The sequence below is a fragment of the Suncus etruscus genome, chromosome 1 (genome assembly GCF_024139225.1).
Source record: "Suncus etruscus isolate mSunEtr1 chromosome 1, mSunEtr1.pri.cur, whole genome shotgun sequence".
Taxonomy (NCBI): Eukaryota; Metazoa; Chordata; class Mammalia; order Eulipotyphla; family Soricidae; genus Suncus; species Suncus etruscus.
In genome coordinates, this window is record NC_064848.1 from 146,356,121 (window position 1) to 146,370,583 (window position 14,463).

At 36.0% G+C, this 14,463-nt stretch overlaps 1 protein-coding gene and 1 non-coding gene across 3 annotated transcripts in view; both read left to right on the top strand.

Moving 5' to 3' along the window:
* The window catches only part of CHRM2 (cholinergic receptor muscarinic 2), a 155,855-nt gene extending 141,629 nt beyond the window's left edge, over positions 1–14,226 (top strand). For both annotated transcript variants that reach the window (XM_049774899.1, XM_049774908.1), the window contains exon 3: positions 12,336–14,226. In XM_049774899.1, coding sequence (XP_049630856.1) covers positions 12,383–13,783 — 1,401 coding nt within the window. In that variant the 5' untranslated portion in view covers positions 12,336–12,382 and the 3' untranslated portion in view covers positions 13,784–14,226. The remainder of the gene's footprint in view (positions 1–12,335) is intronic.
* On the top strand, positions 3,424–3,552 carry LOC126030720 (small nucleolar RNA SNORA44). The gene has a single exon (XR_007503169.1). It is a non-coding gene; the product is annotated as a small nucleolar RNA SNORA44 (small nucleolar RNA).
* Positions 14,227–14,463: the final 237 nt, after the last annotated feature.

Here is a 14,463-nt window from a genome sequence, read left to right on the forward strand (position 1 = left end):
GATCCATTAGATATTATCCCTCATGTTTCACAGTAATAAGACTAATTTTAGAGCTCAGTGTCTGAGAAATAACCAAGAATACCAGGTCTGGACCAGTAATACAGCATTTGCCCAGCACAGAGATGATCCTGGTTCAATCACAGGATCGAAAACCACATCTGCTGCCTTGAGCATACCACAAGTGATAGCCGAGTACAGAGCCATAAGTAAGCCCTGAAAACTGCCAATTTTGATCTCAAAACAAACAAGCAAAATGCTTAACTCCGCTGCTATTTTTGGCAACATATTTAAACAGGAGAAAAAATTAGAAATCCATCAAATGTGGATCATCTAAAATAACATTTTTATAACAAAAGTTAAATCAATCAAACTATTGTTTTGTTTGTTTTCTTTTTTCTTTTTATAAATCTTCATTTAAGCACCATCATTGCAAGCAGTTTGTAGTTCAGTTTCAGTCGTAAACAGAATAACCCCTTCACCAGTGCAAACTATTGTTGATTCAAAATGATAACTTGTTCTGGAATGTTACTAGATTATTTCTTCATACTTTGGGTTCCAGTTACTATCAAAAAATCCATTTTTCAAGAAATTAGTAGTAAATCAGATTTTGAGTCATTGAAAACCTAAAGGAGATTAGAGGGGCATATTTTCCTATGTAAATTGGAGAACTGTATTGTTAGAATTAAAGTTAATAGTTCTTTTATTGCTCCAGATTTGTCAAATTTATTTTTAATTGATCACTGTGTGGCAGCTCTTGTAAGTAGTAATTATATACATATCCTGAAAAGCACATAGTGTGAAGGAAATTCTGTTTTGAAATTTATTTTCCACTGACTAGATATATATTAATATTTATCATTTTATGTAACTTTCTCTATGACTTCATAAAAGTTAATTAGGTTAATTTTTAGAAGTTCAATTAATATATTATTGTACTTTTTATGTTGCACTGGTGATGGGGGTGTTCTTTACATGACTGAAACCCAACCACAATCATGTTTGTAATCAAGGTGTGTAAATAAAATATTAAAAAAGTTACTTTACAGCAGACATTTAAAATATTTTCTAAAGACCCCTTTCTTTCTCTTGGTCAGAAGTTATTGATTTGTTTAGTCAATAAAATTACTAAATAATATTTTGTATTTTAATTATTTTTAAAAAGATTATTGAAATTGTGTTAACAATACTGTTAATGATGGCTTCTTATGTACATAATTCCAACACCACATATTACTAATGTACTCAACTCCCTTTCCCAAATACCTCAATGCTTCTTCCTTCCAATTCCCTTTTCTCACAAATCAATTATGTTGGTCATTTCTCCTCTCATGTTACCTTTGATTGTTTGTTGCTAGCTTATTGTATATCTTTAAGTCCTCTGTATGACCAGGACCATTCTTCATCTATCCTTTTATTTTCTGGTTGACTTCACTCAGCATAATATTCTCTAGTTTCATTCATGATACTACAAATGCAAGTATAACATTAAATCCCAATGCATTCCTCATTACAGAAGAAACTTAGAGCATATTTTTTATAATTTTTATATTTCTTTCAAAACTTAAAAGAATTATTGTATCCTTGCCATATTCTACTGTTGAGTTCTTTGAAGAATATCTTCCTTGTATAGTCAAATGTGTTGTTGTATTTCATCAAAGATCTAACAATTGTTACTTTAATTAAACCCTATTCAACCCCCTCTGAAATAAAAACACTGGAACTGGTGCTGGAGAGATAGTACCATGGGTAGAGCACTTGCCTTGCTCTGTGTTTGATCTGTGTTTGAACCCTCACAACCTCTATAGTCCCTGAGTACCAAAATGAGTATTTGAGCATTGTCAAGTGTGACCCAGAAATAAAGCAAAAACAAATATTTAGATCTGGTCATGGTGTTTCAGTGACTTTGTATATTCAGAACATAAAAATTAACACTCTTAAGCTATATTATTTCTCATTAGCAGTAAAAAAATACAAATTTTAAAGGAAAGATAAGTGAAAACTTCTACAGAATGTAAACTTCAGAAGTAAAAAAAGTAAATTAAAGAAGACTGTTCCACAGTATGTGTGTTCTACAGGAATAAAGGGTGTGTCCTTCAACATCTAAAATTATTTCTAAGTTAAATACACAAGAATAATAAAGTATACATAAATATAAATAAAATAAAACACACCAATATAAATAAATAAGCAAATTAATATACTATAAAAATGTTGGTGGGCATGATAACCATCTATCTTAAGAATGTAAATGTTCTGAGAATTTATTACATATCTGGGTAAGAAATCTAAGTTTTCCAAACAAACCTGTCTTAACTAGCAACTTCTGGGAATAGGTTCTCACAGGATAGATACAAAAAAATGTTATGGTAATGCAATGTTTTCAAATTATAGGATAGGCTGGCAGGTGTCTAACAGAAAGGTAAGATTGTTGGTTTAGTTGTAAGTTAGTTAATATAAATGTGGGTCATTTGTCTATAGCCTAAGTTTTCTTCTGCAGATAAGAGGAATGATAGTATTTGTACTATATGCTTTAATTAGTTGTTTATAAGTGAGATAACATAGCATTGAAGTTCAACGATTGTATTTTGTTTAGGTTTGTTCAAGTGAAAAAATATAGTAAAATTTCATGGTTCAGAAGAAATGGAAATAGATTGACAATGTTTTATGTTATTATAAACCTTTCTGAATGATAATACTGTTACCAGACATTATAAATAGAACCAAATGATTAAAAACAAATCACTGATGCTTACAGTTTCCTAGTATATGTCACCAAATTAGCTTATTTAACATAAATGACATATTTACACATTTCCTAGAGAAAGTCACCAAAAAATCTTTTCAAAGCTAAAATTTAGACTTTATTTGATAAAATAAATGTGAAGACAAAATTAAAATGTCAAGACATTCAAAAAATAAATGCTTTATATTATTCAAAATTGATTAAAATAAGCATTTTGTGATATAGTTATGTAGATTTAACTCCCTTTCAAATATATCCTGAAGCTTATCTATGAACACTCAAAAGTGAAAATCTAAGCAAATAAGAATTCTGATCTTCTATTAGGTAACAAATTGTCATTAGAATAGTAAAACAATTTTGTAAGAATAAATTGTATGAATAATGACCAAAATGTTATTAAAGGAAAATGCTATTGAAGAAAAATACTATTGAAACATTAATTAGGTAAGTAAGGTTGAAACAATATTATTAATTGTTGATTTTTTAATGACTCAAAGGCTATTTTAATAACAGTTAGTTTTGAGGCAGTGAACTGGAAGATAGGGCTAAAATTAAGAAGTTGGAATTTCATTTATCTAGTAAGATAAACAGTGACTTAAGGGTCAAGATATAACAAAGTAGCCACAAAAATGAAAGCCTTAAAAACTACAAATGACCTAAATTTAATAAAACACTCAAATTAGCATGTCCCCAAGATCTGTGGCCAGTAGTGGCCATGGGATCTCCAACTGCATTCAAGAGCAAACTGGAGAGTCTTTGACAACTCAGGTCACCAGTACTTGTACCTGCCACAGACCTTTTCTATAAAATAAAATAAAATAAAATAATAAAATAAAAACTCAAATAATTGAAGAGTTACTACAGTGGTTAAGGTACATATCTTGCATGTGACTGTCAGTTCAATACTCAGCACTGCAAGATACCCCAAACACTGATTATTCTCAGGCAATGCAGGGCTCAAGCAACACAGTATTCTTGTGCCCTCTCTTGGAAATGATAGCCCAATTGATCAAGAATAAATGGAAGGGTTCTGTGCACCCTGAGAACTACTTAGAAAAGAAACACCTCCATCTCAAATAGTAATCTACCTCTCTACTAACCAAAGAACTACAAGTTAAAACACTACACATTGGGGGCCTAAGGCATAGTACAGTAGGTAGAATGTTTGCATGCTGCCAATGTAGATTCAGTTCTCTGCATCTCATATGATAACCTGAACCTTGCCAGGAGTGTTCCCTGAGTGCAGAGTCAAAGAATGCCATGAGCTTCACTGGGTATGGCCCAAAAATAAATTAATAAAAGAGGTAAAAACTATACCTTGTCTCTCTCAATGGGAATACATTTAAGACATTGTAAATGTCATGGTTTTCCACTTCTAAGAATGAAAAATTAGAATCAACATACACAATATATTTAGAATAACATATAAATATGAAAGCATAGTATTGAATGAAAGTAACTGAACAAGGGCAAATATTACAACTATAGTAATTACTAATACAGTAATTTTTCATAAGTTTAAATAATAAGCAAATAAAATATAACTCCAAAGTCAAAGAACTAAGGAAATAATTTAAGCATTTATAGTTCCAAAAGTAACAGTGCAAAAATAATGTAATAAAATTAAGGGAAATAAAATCTTGATAAAATAAAAATTAAAAATCACTTTGTATAGAGGCCAGAGAAATAGTCTATTTTAGGGTGCTTTACTTTTATGTGGTCGACCTGGGTTCAATCCTCAGCATCCCAAATGGTACCTCTTAGACTACAAGGAGTAATTCCTAAGTGCAGAACCAAAAGTGCCCACTGCTCATACAAAAACAAACAAAATAGAACCTTATAGTGATAGCAGAATATATTAATTATATATATATATATATTAATTATATTCTAGGGAATATAATTTTCTCATTGATTCACTTGTAAGTCAAATAAAACTAAACTGAGAAACAAGTGGCCAACAACAAAAAGCATGAGGCATGTTATGAAACTGAAGAGTGAAAAGGAATTAGCAAATTTCGGGTCTATCCAAAAAGTCTCAGTATTCGTAATAGCAAAAGGGTGACTGGGAGGCAAAAAGTTTAACAAAGTGAAGCTGTTCAGGATGAGAGTGTATAAAGAACATAGGCACAGACAATCATGAAAATAGAATTAAACTATAAAATACATTTCCTTGTTTGAAGAACTGCATATAATTGCTTTCAATATGAGATATAAGTGGAATATCTGAGAACAAACTCATAAATTTTACCAGGGGTCTTATTTATGTCAAGTGAGCTTGTAAATGGGGCCTAACATGTGGGAAATGGAAGTGAATATTGGAACAAGGTATACATCCAGAAGCTTTTGAGGAAAGGGAATTGATGAGCCATGACTACACATTAACTATCAGAAATGTAACAAATTGAATCCCAGGAGGTGGCTGATAATTTTAACTTGAGTATTTAAATGATTTTGGTAATGTGATTCACAGAGATGGATAAAATATAACTTAGAGAACTTTTGTAAAGAAATATTTTCAACTCTATTACACCAGAATGACTCTGTGAAGTAAGTTCTTTAATGGTTTTCCTTGACTCCTATACTATATTCAACGTCCATAAAGACTTCAAATGAGACTTCTATTCACTTTTCAATTCTTATGAATAAACCTGACATGTTAGCTCTGTTGGCTCTAATAAAAATTAATTGGTCATAATACTTTGTGAGGAATATAATATAGAAATGTGAGATTAATCTCTCTGGGGTTCAATTCCTTCTCTCTTATACAATTGCCAATATTTGCCCTTCTTTTCCAAAATTTAACAGGAAGGACAGTTTACATAACAGAATTGGTTGTAATTTAAAAATAAAACATTCATAAGCTTGATATAATCATATCATTTTATTTTAATAAATATTTTTCATTTAATAAATATTTTTATTTTATTTTTACAAAAATTCTTTAATTGAATCACCATGAGATACACTATTACAAAGTTGTTCCTGATTGAACTTTAGTAATTCAATGTACAACACTTTTCACCAGTGCACATTTTCTGCCACCAATGTCCCCAGATTCCATTACATTATTCCCCTCCCTTTATTAATACAAAGCAAGGAATATTGGAATGCTCTTAAATATTGATTGTAAGTATAAAAGAAAGTTTTGAAAGATTGGTAGTTGGAAAGATGTTATTATGATAGATGTCATATTCTAGATAACATTCTTTTTTTTTTTGCATAATTTTTTTTTATTTAAACACCTTGATTACATACATGATTGTGTTTGGGTTTCAGTCATAAAAGGAACACCACCCATCACCAGTGCAACATTCCCATCACCCAAGTCCCAAATCTCCCTCCTCCCCACCCAACCCCCGCCTGTACCCTAAACAGGCTCTACATTTCCCTCATACATTCTCAATATTAGGACAGTTCAAAATGTAGTTATTTCTCTAACTAAACTCATCACTCTTTGTGGTGAGCTTCCTGAGGTGAGCTGGAACTTCCAGCTCTTTTCTCTTTTGTGTCTGAAAATTATTATTACAAGGGTGTCTTTCATTTTTCTTAAAACCCATAGATGAGTGAGACCATTCTGCGTTTTTCTCTCTCTCTCTGACTTATTTCACTCAGCATAATAGATTCCATGTACATCCATGTATAGGAAAATTTCATGACTTCATCTCTCCTGACAGCTGCATAATATTCCATTGTGTATATGTACCACATTTTCTTTAGCCATTCGTCTGTTGAAGGGCATCTTGGTTGTTTCCAGAGTCTTGCTATGGTAAATAGAGCTGCAATGAATATAGGTGTAAGGAAGGGGTTTTTGTATTGTATTTTTGTGTTCCTAGGGTATATTCCTAGGAGTGGTATAGCTGGATCGTATGGGAGCTCGATTTCCAGTTTTTGGAGGAATCTCCATATCGCTTTCCATAAAGGTTGAACTAGACAGCATTCCCACCAGCAGTGGATAAGAGTTCCATTCTCTCCACATCCCCGCCAACACTGTTTATTCTCATTCTTTGTGATGTGTGCCATTCTCTGGGGTGTGAGGTGGTATCTCATCGTTGTTTTGATTTGCATCTCCCTGATGATTAGTGATGTGGAACATTTTTTCATGTGTCTTTTGGCCATGCGTATTTCTTCTTTGTCAAAGTGTCTGTTCATTTCTTCTCCCCATTTTTTAATGGGGTTAGATGTTTTTTTCTTGTAAAGTTCTGTCAGTGCCTTGTATATTTTGGAGATTAGCCCCTTATCTGATGGGTATTGGGTGAATAGTTTCTCCCACTCAGTGGGGGGCTCTTGTATCCTGGGCACTATTTCCTTTGAGGTGCAGAAGCTTCTCAGCTTAATATATTCCCATCTGTTAATCTCTGCTTTCACTTGCTTGGAGAGTGCAGTTTCCTCCTTGAAGATGCCTGTAATGTCCTGGAGTGTTTTGCCTATGTGCTGTTCTATATATCTTATGGTTTGGGGGCTGATATCGAGGTCTTTAATCCATTTGGATTTTACCTTTGTACATGATGTTAGCTGGGGGTCTAAGTTCAATTTTTTGCAAGTGGCTATCCAATTGTGCCAACACCACTTGTTGAAGAGGCTTTCCCTGCTCCATTTAGGATTTCCTGCTCCTTTATCAAAAATTAGATGGTTGTATGTCTGGGGAACATTTTCTGAGTATTCAAGCCTATTCCACTGATCTGAGGACCTATCCTTATTCCAATACCATGCTGTTTTGATAACTGTTGCTTTGTAGTACAGTTTAAAGTTGGGAAAAGTAATTCCTCCCATATTCTTTTTCCCAATGATTGCTTGAGCTATTCGAGGGTGTTTATTGTTCCAAATGAATTTCAAGAGTGTCTGATCCACTTCTTTGAAGAATGTCATGGGTATCTTTAGAGGGATGGCATTAAATCTGTATAATGCCTTGGGGAGTATTGACATTTTGATGATGTTAATCCTGCCAATCCATGAGCAGGGTATGTGTTTCCATTTCCGTGTGTCCTCTCTTATTTCTTGGAGCAGAGTTTTATAGTTTTCTTTGTATAGGTCCTTCACATATTTAGTCAAGTTGATTCCAAGATATTTGAGTTTGTGTGGTACTATTGTGAATGGGGTTGTTTTCTTAATGTCCATTTCATCCTTATTACTATTGGTATATAGAAAGGCCATTGATTTTTGAGTGTTAATTTTGTAGCCTGCCACCTTGCTATATGAGTCTATTGTTTCTAGAAGCTTTTTGATAGAGTCTTTAGGGTTTTCTAAGTAGAGTATCATGTCATCTGCAAACAGTGAGAGCTTGACTTCTTCCTTTCCTATCTGGATTCCCTTGATATCCTTTTCTTGCCTAATCGCTATAGCAAGTACTTCCAGTGCTATGTTGAATAGGAGTGGTGAGAGAGGACAGCCTTGTCTTGTGCCAGAATTTAGAGGGAAGGCTTTCAGTTTTTCTCCATTGAGGATAATATTTGCCACTGGCTTGTGGTAGATGGCCTTCACTATATTGAGAAAGGTTCCCTCCATTCCCATCTTGCTGAGAGTTTTGATCAAGAATGGGTGTTGGACCTTATCAAATGCTTTCTCTGCATCTATTGATATGATCATGTGGTTTTTATTTTTCTTGTTATTGATGTTGTGTATTATGTTGATAGATTTACGGATGTTAAACCAGCCTTGCATTCCTGGGATGAAACCTACTTGATCGTAGTGGATGATCTTCTTAACGAGGCATTGAATCCTATTTGCCAGGATTTTGTTGAGGATCTTTGCATCTGCATTCATCAGTGATATTGGTCTGTAATTTTCTTTTTTGGTAGCGTCTCTGTCTGGTTTAGGTATCAAGGTGATGTTGGCTTCATAAAAGCTATTTGGAACTGTTTCTGTTTGTTCAATTTCATGAAAGAGTCTTGCCAAGATTGGCAGTAGTTCCTCTTGGAAAGTTTGATAGAATTCATTAGTGAATCCATCTGGACCTGGGCTTTTGTTTTTCGGCAGACATTTGATTACTGTTTTAATTTCATCAATGGTGATGGGGGTGTTTAGATATGCTACATCCTCTTCCTTCAACCGTGGAAGATTATAAGAGTCCAAGAATTTATCCATTTCTTCCAGGTTCTCATTTTTAGTGGCGTAAAGTTTTTCAAAGTAGTTTCTGATTACCCTTTGAATCTCTGTCATATCAGTAGTGATCTCTCCTTTTTCATTCCTGATACGAGTTATCAAGTTTCTCTCTCTCTCTTTCTTTGTTAGGTTTGCCAGTGGTCTATCAATCTTGTTTATTTTTTCAAAGAACCAACTTCTGCTTTCGTTGATCTTTCGGACTGTTTTTTGGGTTTCCAATTCGTTGATTTCTGCTCTCAACTTTGTTATTTCCTTCTGTCTTCCTATTCTTGGGTCCTTTTGTTGAGCATTTTCTAGTTCTATTAGCTGTGTCATTAAGCTACTCAGGTAAGCTTTTTCTTCCTTCCTGATGTGTGCTTGCAAAGCTATAAATTTTCCTCTCAGTACTGCTTTTGCTGTGCCCCATAAGTTCTGAGAGTTTGTGTCTTTATTGTCATTTGTTTCCAGGAACCTTTTTATTTCCTCCTTGATTTCATCTCGGACCCACTGGTTATTGAGCATGAGGCTGTTTAACTTCCAGGTGTTAAAGTGTTTCTTCTGAGTCCCTTTGGAGTTCACAAATAATTTCAGAGCCTTGTGGTCAGCGAAGGTAGTCTGCAAAATTTCTATCCTCTTGATCTTATGGAGGTATATTTTATGTGCCAGCATGTAGTCTATCCTGGAGAATGTCCCATGTACATTGGAGAAGAATGTGTATCCAGGTTTCTGGGGATGGAGTGTCCTATATATATCCACTAGGCCTCTTTCTTCCATTTCTCTCCTCAGGTCTAGTATATTCTTGTTGGGTTTCAGTCTGGTTGACCTGTCCAGTGTTGACAAAGCCGTGTTAAGGTCCCCCACAATTATTGTGTTGTTGTTGATATTATTTTTCAGATTTGTCAACAGTTGTATTAAATATTTTGCTGGCCCCTCATTTGGTGCATATATGTTTAGGAGAGTGAATTCTTCCTGCTCTACGTACCCCTTGATTAATATAAAATGTCCGTCTTTGTCCCTTACAACCTTCCTGAGTATAAAGTTTGCATTATCTGATATTAGTATGGCCACTCCAGCTTTTTTATGGGTGTTGTTTGCTTGGATAACTTTTCTCCAGCCTTTTATTTTGAGTCTATGTTTGTTCTGACTATTCAGGTGCGTTTCTTGTAGGCAGCAGAAGGTTGGATTGAGTTTTTTGATCCATTTAGCCACTCTGTGTCTCTTAACTGGTGCATTTAGTCCATTGACGTTGAGAGAAAGAATTGTCCTGGGATTTAACGCCATCTTTATTTCAAAATTTGGTGTGTCTTTTGGGTAGTCTTGTCTTAGATTAGGTCTTTCAGTTTTTCTCTTAAGACTGGTTTTGTGTCTGTAAAGTTTCTGAGCTGTTTTTTGTCTGTGAAACCATGTATTCTTCCATCAAACCGGAAAGTGAGTTTTGCTGGGTATAGTATTCTGGGTGAAGCATTCATTTCATTCAGTCTTGTCACAATATCCCACCACTGCTTTCTGGCATTGAGCGTTTCTGGTGACAGGTCTGCTGTAAATCTCAGGGAAGCTTGCTTGAACATGATTTCCCCTTTTGATCTTGCTGTTTTCAGAATTCTGTCTCTATCTGTGGGATTTGTCATTGTGACTAGGATGTGTCTTGGGGTGGTTTTTCTGGGGTCTCTTTTGGTTGGTACTCTTCGGGCATGCAGGATTTGATCACATATATTCTTTAGCTCTGGAAGTTTCTCTTTAATGATGTTCTTGACCATTGATTCTTCCTGGAAATTTTCTTCCTGGGTCTCTGGGACTCCAATGATTCTTAAGTTGTTTCTGTTGATCTTATCATAGACTTCTATTTTCGTCTGTTCCCATTCTTTGACTAATTTTTCCATTGTCTGCTCATTTGCTTTAAGTTTTTTGTCCAATCTCTCCTGCTGTATGGAATTGTTATGTATCTCATCTTCCACAGCACCAAGTCTATTCTCAGCTTCTGATACCCTGTCCCAGAGCTTATCCATTTTGTCATTCACTTCGTTTACTGACTTTTTCAGTCCTGTTAGTTGACATGTTATTTCAGTTTGGAGTTTTGTCATTTCTGCCTTCATATTTTCTTGGTTCTTATTAGTGTTCTGTTCAACTCGATCCATGGTTTCTTGGAGTCTGTTGAGCACCTTCCATATTGCTAGTCTAAAGTCCTTATCTGAGAGGTTGATTAGTTGTTCAGTCATTATCTGGTCCTCAGAATTGTCATCTTCATTCTCTATGTCTGATGCTGGCCTGCATTGTTTCCCCATTGTCACACTTGTATTGTGGGTTTTTCTACGTGTTGTGGTGGTATTCATTGTCTATATGATGTAGGCAGCACACTCCTCTGGCTCCTCCCTTTCTGGATGGGCTGACTTGCCTCTAAGGGAGGGGAGTCCTCCGTGGATGAAGCCTCACACTGGGTCAAATCTTAGGCCCGAGCATGCAACAGAGAAGACAGTCCAGAGAGAAATGTTTGCTTCTGTGATATAGCGCCGTTCTTAGTGTGATTTTTCCTTCTTGTTGCAATGGAGTTCTTTCCTTAGAAAGAGTGCACGGCCGCGTAGCAAGGCGGAGCGGCCGTGCTCCTCTGAGCCTCTTTTTGCCCCACTCGCAAGAGTTTCACGCAAGAGGACAGTAGACAGACATAGACAGGTCACACTCACAGTCTTTCACAGCTGAGCCCCACTGGGCCGGTGTACTTTCGCGGATTTTCCCCGCCTGGTGTCACACACAGGGAGCCAGCTTTTGCTCTAGATAACATTCTATATTTTAGTATATAATCTTGTTATCCCATAGGCTTATTAACATTTTATATAGTCATTGTGAAATTATACCTATTAATGATTTGGTTTCAGGTATACAATATTTCAATACCAATTTCTTCATCAGTGTCCACTTTCCTTCACATAAATAGCAATAACTTCCATACTTACAACAAAACTTATTAACACTTTGGACATGTTTATGTTAGTTTTGGTTTTAGTTTAATTTATCAATATTATACTCAATTTAAATAACCAATAATAGATAATAAATAGATAATCCTTGGGTTTTTTTTTTCTTATTTTTTCTGGGGCCACACCCTGTGATTCTCAGGGTTTACTCCTGCCTCTGTATTCAGGACTTACTCCTAGCAGTACTCCAGCGACCATATGAAATACTAGGGAATAAACCTGAGTTGGTTATGTGTAAGGCACCTTACTCACTGTTCTATCTCTCAGGCCCAGAGGTAGTTAATCTTATCTGGATAATAATTTATTCAAAATATCATCAGACTTCAACTCTCAACTCTCAATATCCTGAATAGATTTTGAACCACCTCTCATTTAAATACTTGCCTTTTTAATAGGGAATTCAGGTTTTGTACGTCTAAAAAAAGTGAAGGGAAAAATAGGCAGACATGGGAGGTTAAAATAAAAAAAAACTAGTTTAAAATGAAGAAATAATATATTGTAAAGCAATGCTTATATATGTTTATTTTATTGTTTCCCTACAGGCTTAAATGTTTACCTGGATACTTGGCGACAGCTTAGAGAACACAAAATGAATAATTCAACAAATTCCTCTAACAATGGCCTGGCCCTGACCAGTCCCTATAAGACATTTGAGGTGGTCTTTATTGTCCTTGTGGCTGGATCCCTCAGTTTAGTGACCATTATCGGGAATATCCTAGTTATGGTCTCCATCAAAGTCAACCGCCACCTCCAGACCGTCAACAATTACTTTCTGTTTAGCTTGGCCTGTGCTGACCTCATCATTGGTGTCTTCTCCATGAACTTGTATACCCTCTACACTGTGATTGGCTACTGGCCTCTGGGACCTGTGGTGTGTGATCTTTGGTTAGCTCTGGACTATGTGGTCAGCAATGCCTCGGTGATGAACCTGCTCATCATCAGCTTTGACAGGTACTTCTGTGTCACAAAACCACTCACCTACCCTGTCAAGAGGACCACGAAAATGGCAGGCATGATGATTGCTGCAGCCTGGGTCCTCTCCTTTATCCTCTGGGCCCCAGCCATTCTCTTCTGGCAGTTCATCGTGGGGGTCAGGACTGTGAAGGATGGAGAATGCTACATTCAGTTTTTTTCTAATGCTGCTGTAACCTTCGGTACTGCCATTGCAGCCTTCTATTTGCCTGTGATCATTATGACTGTGTTATACTGGCACATATCCAGAGCCAGCAAGAGCAGGATAAAGAAAGACAAGAAGGAGCCCTTGGCCAACCAAGATCCAGTTTCTCCAAGTCTTGTACAAGGAAGAATAGTGAAGCCAAATAGCAACCCCACTCCCGGCAGTGATGACGGCATAGAGCACAACAAGATCCAGAATGGCAAAGCCCCCAGAGATGCTGTAAATGAAAACTGTGTCCAAGGGGAAGAGAAAGAAAGCTCCAATGATTCCACATCAGTCAGTGCTGTCGCCTCAAACATGAGAGATGATGAAATCACCCAGGATGAAAATACAATTTCTACTTCCCTGGGCTATTCAAAAGATGAGAATTCTAAGCAAACATGCATCAAAATAGTTACCAAGACCCAAAAAGGTGATTCATGTGGCCCAGCTAATACCACTGTGGAGGTCATTGGTTCTTCGGGTCAGAATGGAGATGAGAAACAGAACATGGTTGCTCGTAAAATTGTGAAGATGACTAAGCAACCTGCTAAAAAGAAGCCCCCTCCTTCTCGGGAAAAGAAAGTGACCAGGACAATCTTGGCTATTCTGCTGGCTTTCATCATCACGTGGGCCCCTTACAATGTAATGGTACTTATTAACACCTTTTGCTCACCTTGTATTCCCAACACAGTGTGGACAATAGGCTACTGGCTCTGTTACATCAACAGCACCATCAACCCTGCCTGTTATGCCCTCTGTAATGCCACCTTTAAGAAGACTTTTAAGCACCTTCTTATGTGTCATTACAAGAACATAGGCGCCACCAGGTAAAACTTTTTTTTTTTTTTTAAAGAAGGAAGGTGACCAAGAGGATCTTGAGAAGATGAAAGCAGAAAATAAAGAAGAGTTTCTGATTTAAAACCTCTGCCATTGCACTTTATGGTCTTTTTATGGGATGTGAAATTCAGGAGTCCAACAGTGACACTCTTGTGCCTCTGCTCCAATTCTGAAAAACTTGCACCTTAAAACTCTGTCACTTTAGGAGCTGTGAGACCATGAAAGAGACATGCTAGGATGGGATAGAAGGGAAGTGCTACGCTTTCTCATACTCTCTTGAAGAAGGGCTTTAAAATTCCCAATTTTGTCAGTCTGCACAAGAGGATAATATCTCTTCTTTGCTTTTTCCATTTATTTTTTTTTTAAGTTTTCGTTTATCCATATGAAGATGAAATGCCATCGTTTTCAGCTAACGTGGAGACTTAGGCAGAAGGAATTAAGAGAGTCAAGAAAGAAAATGAAAGAATGTAGAAACGGTTTAGCTTGCCATACACATGTTATCCTTTTGTTACAGTTTTATATGAAGAGTTGCAATGTAAAAATAACTGCTGTTTTCACCTATTCCTAACACATAAAGAAGGCAAACAGAAACAAAACACCAACTAGATCATATCTATTTTTTTTATTATGGACCTCCTTTTTATCTTCCTTATTCTATATTATGTATGGGTAAT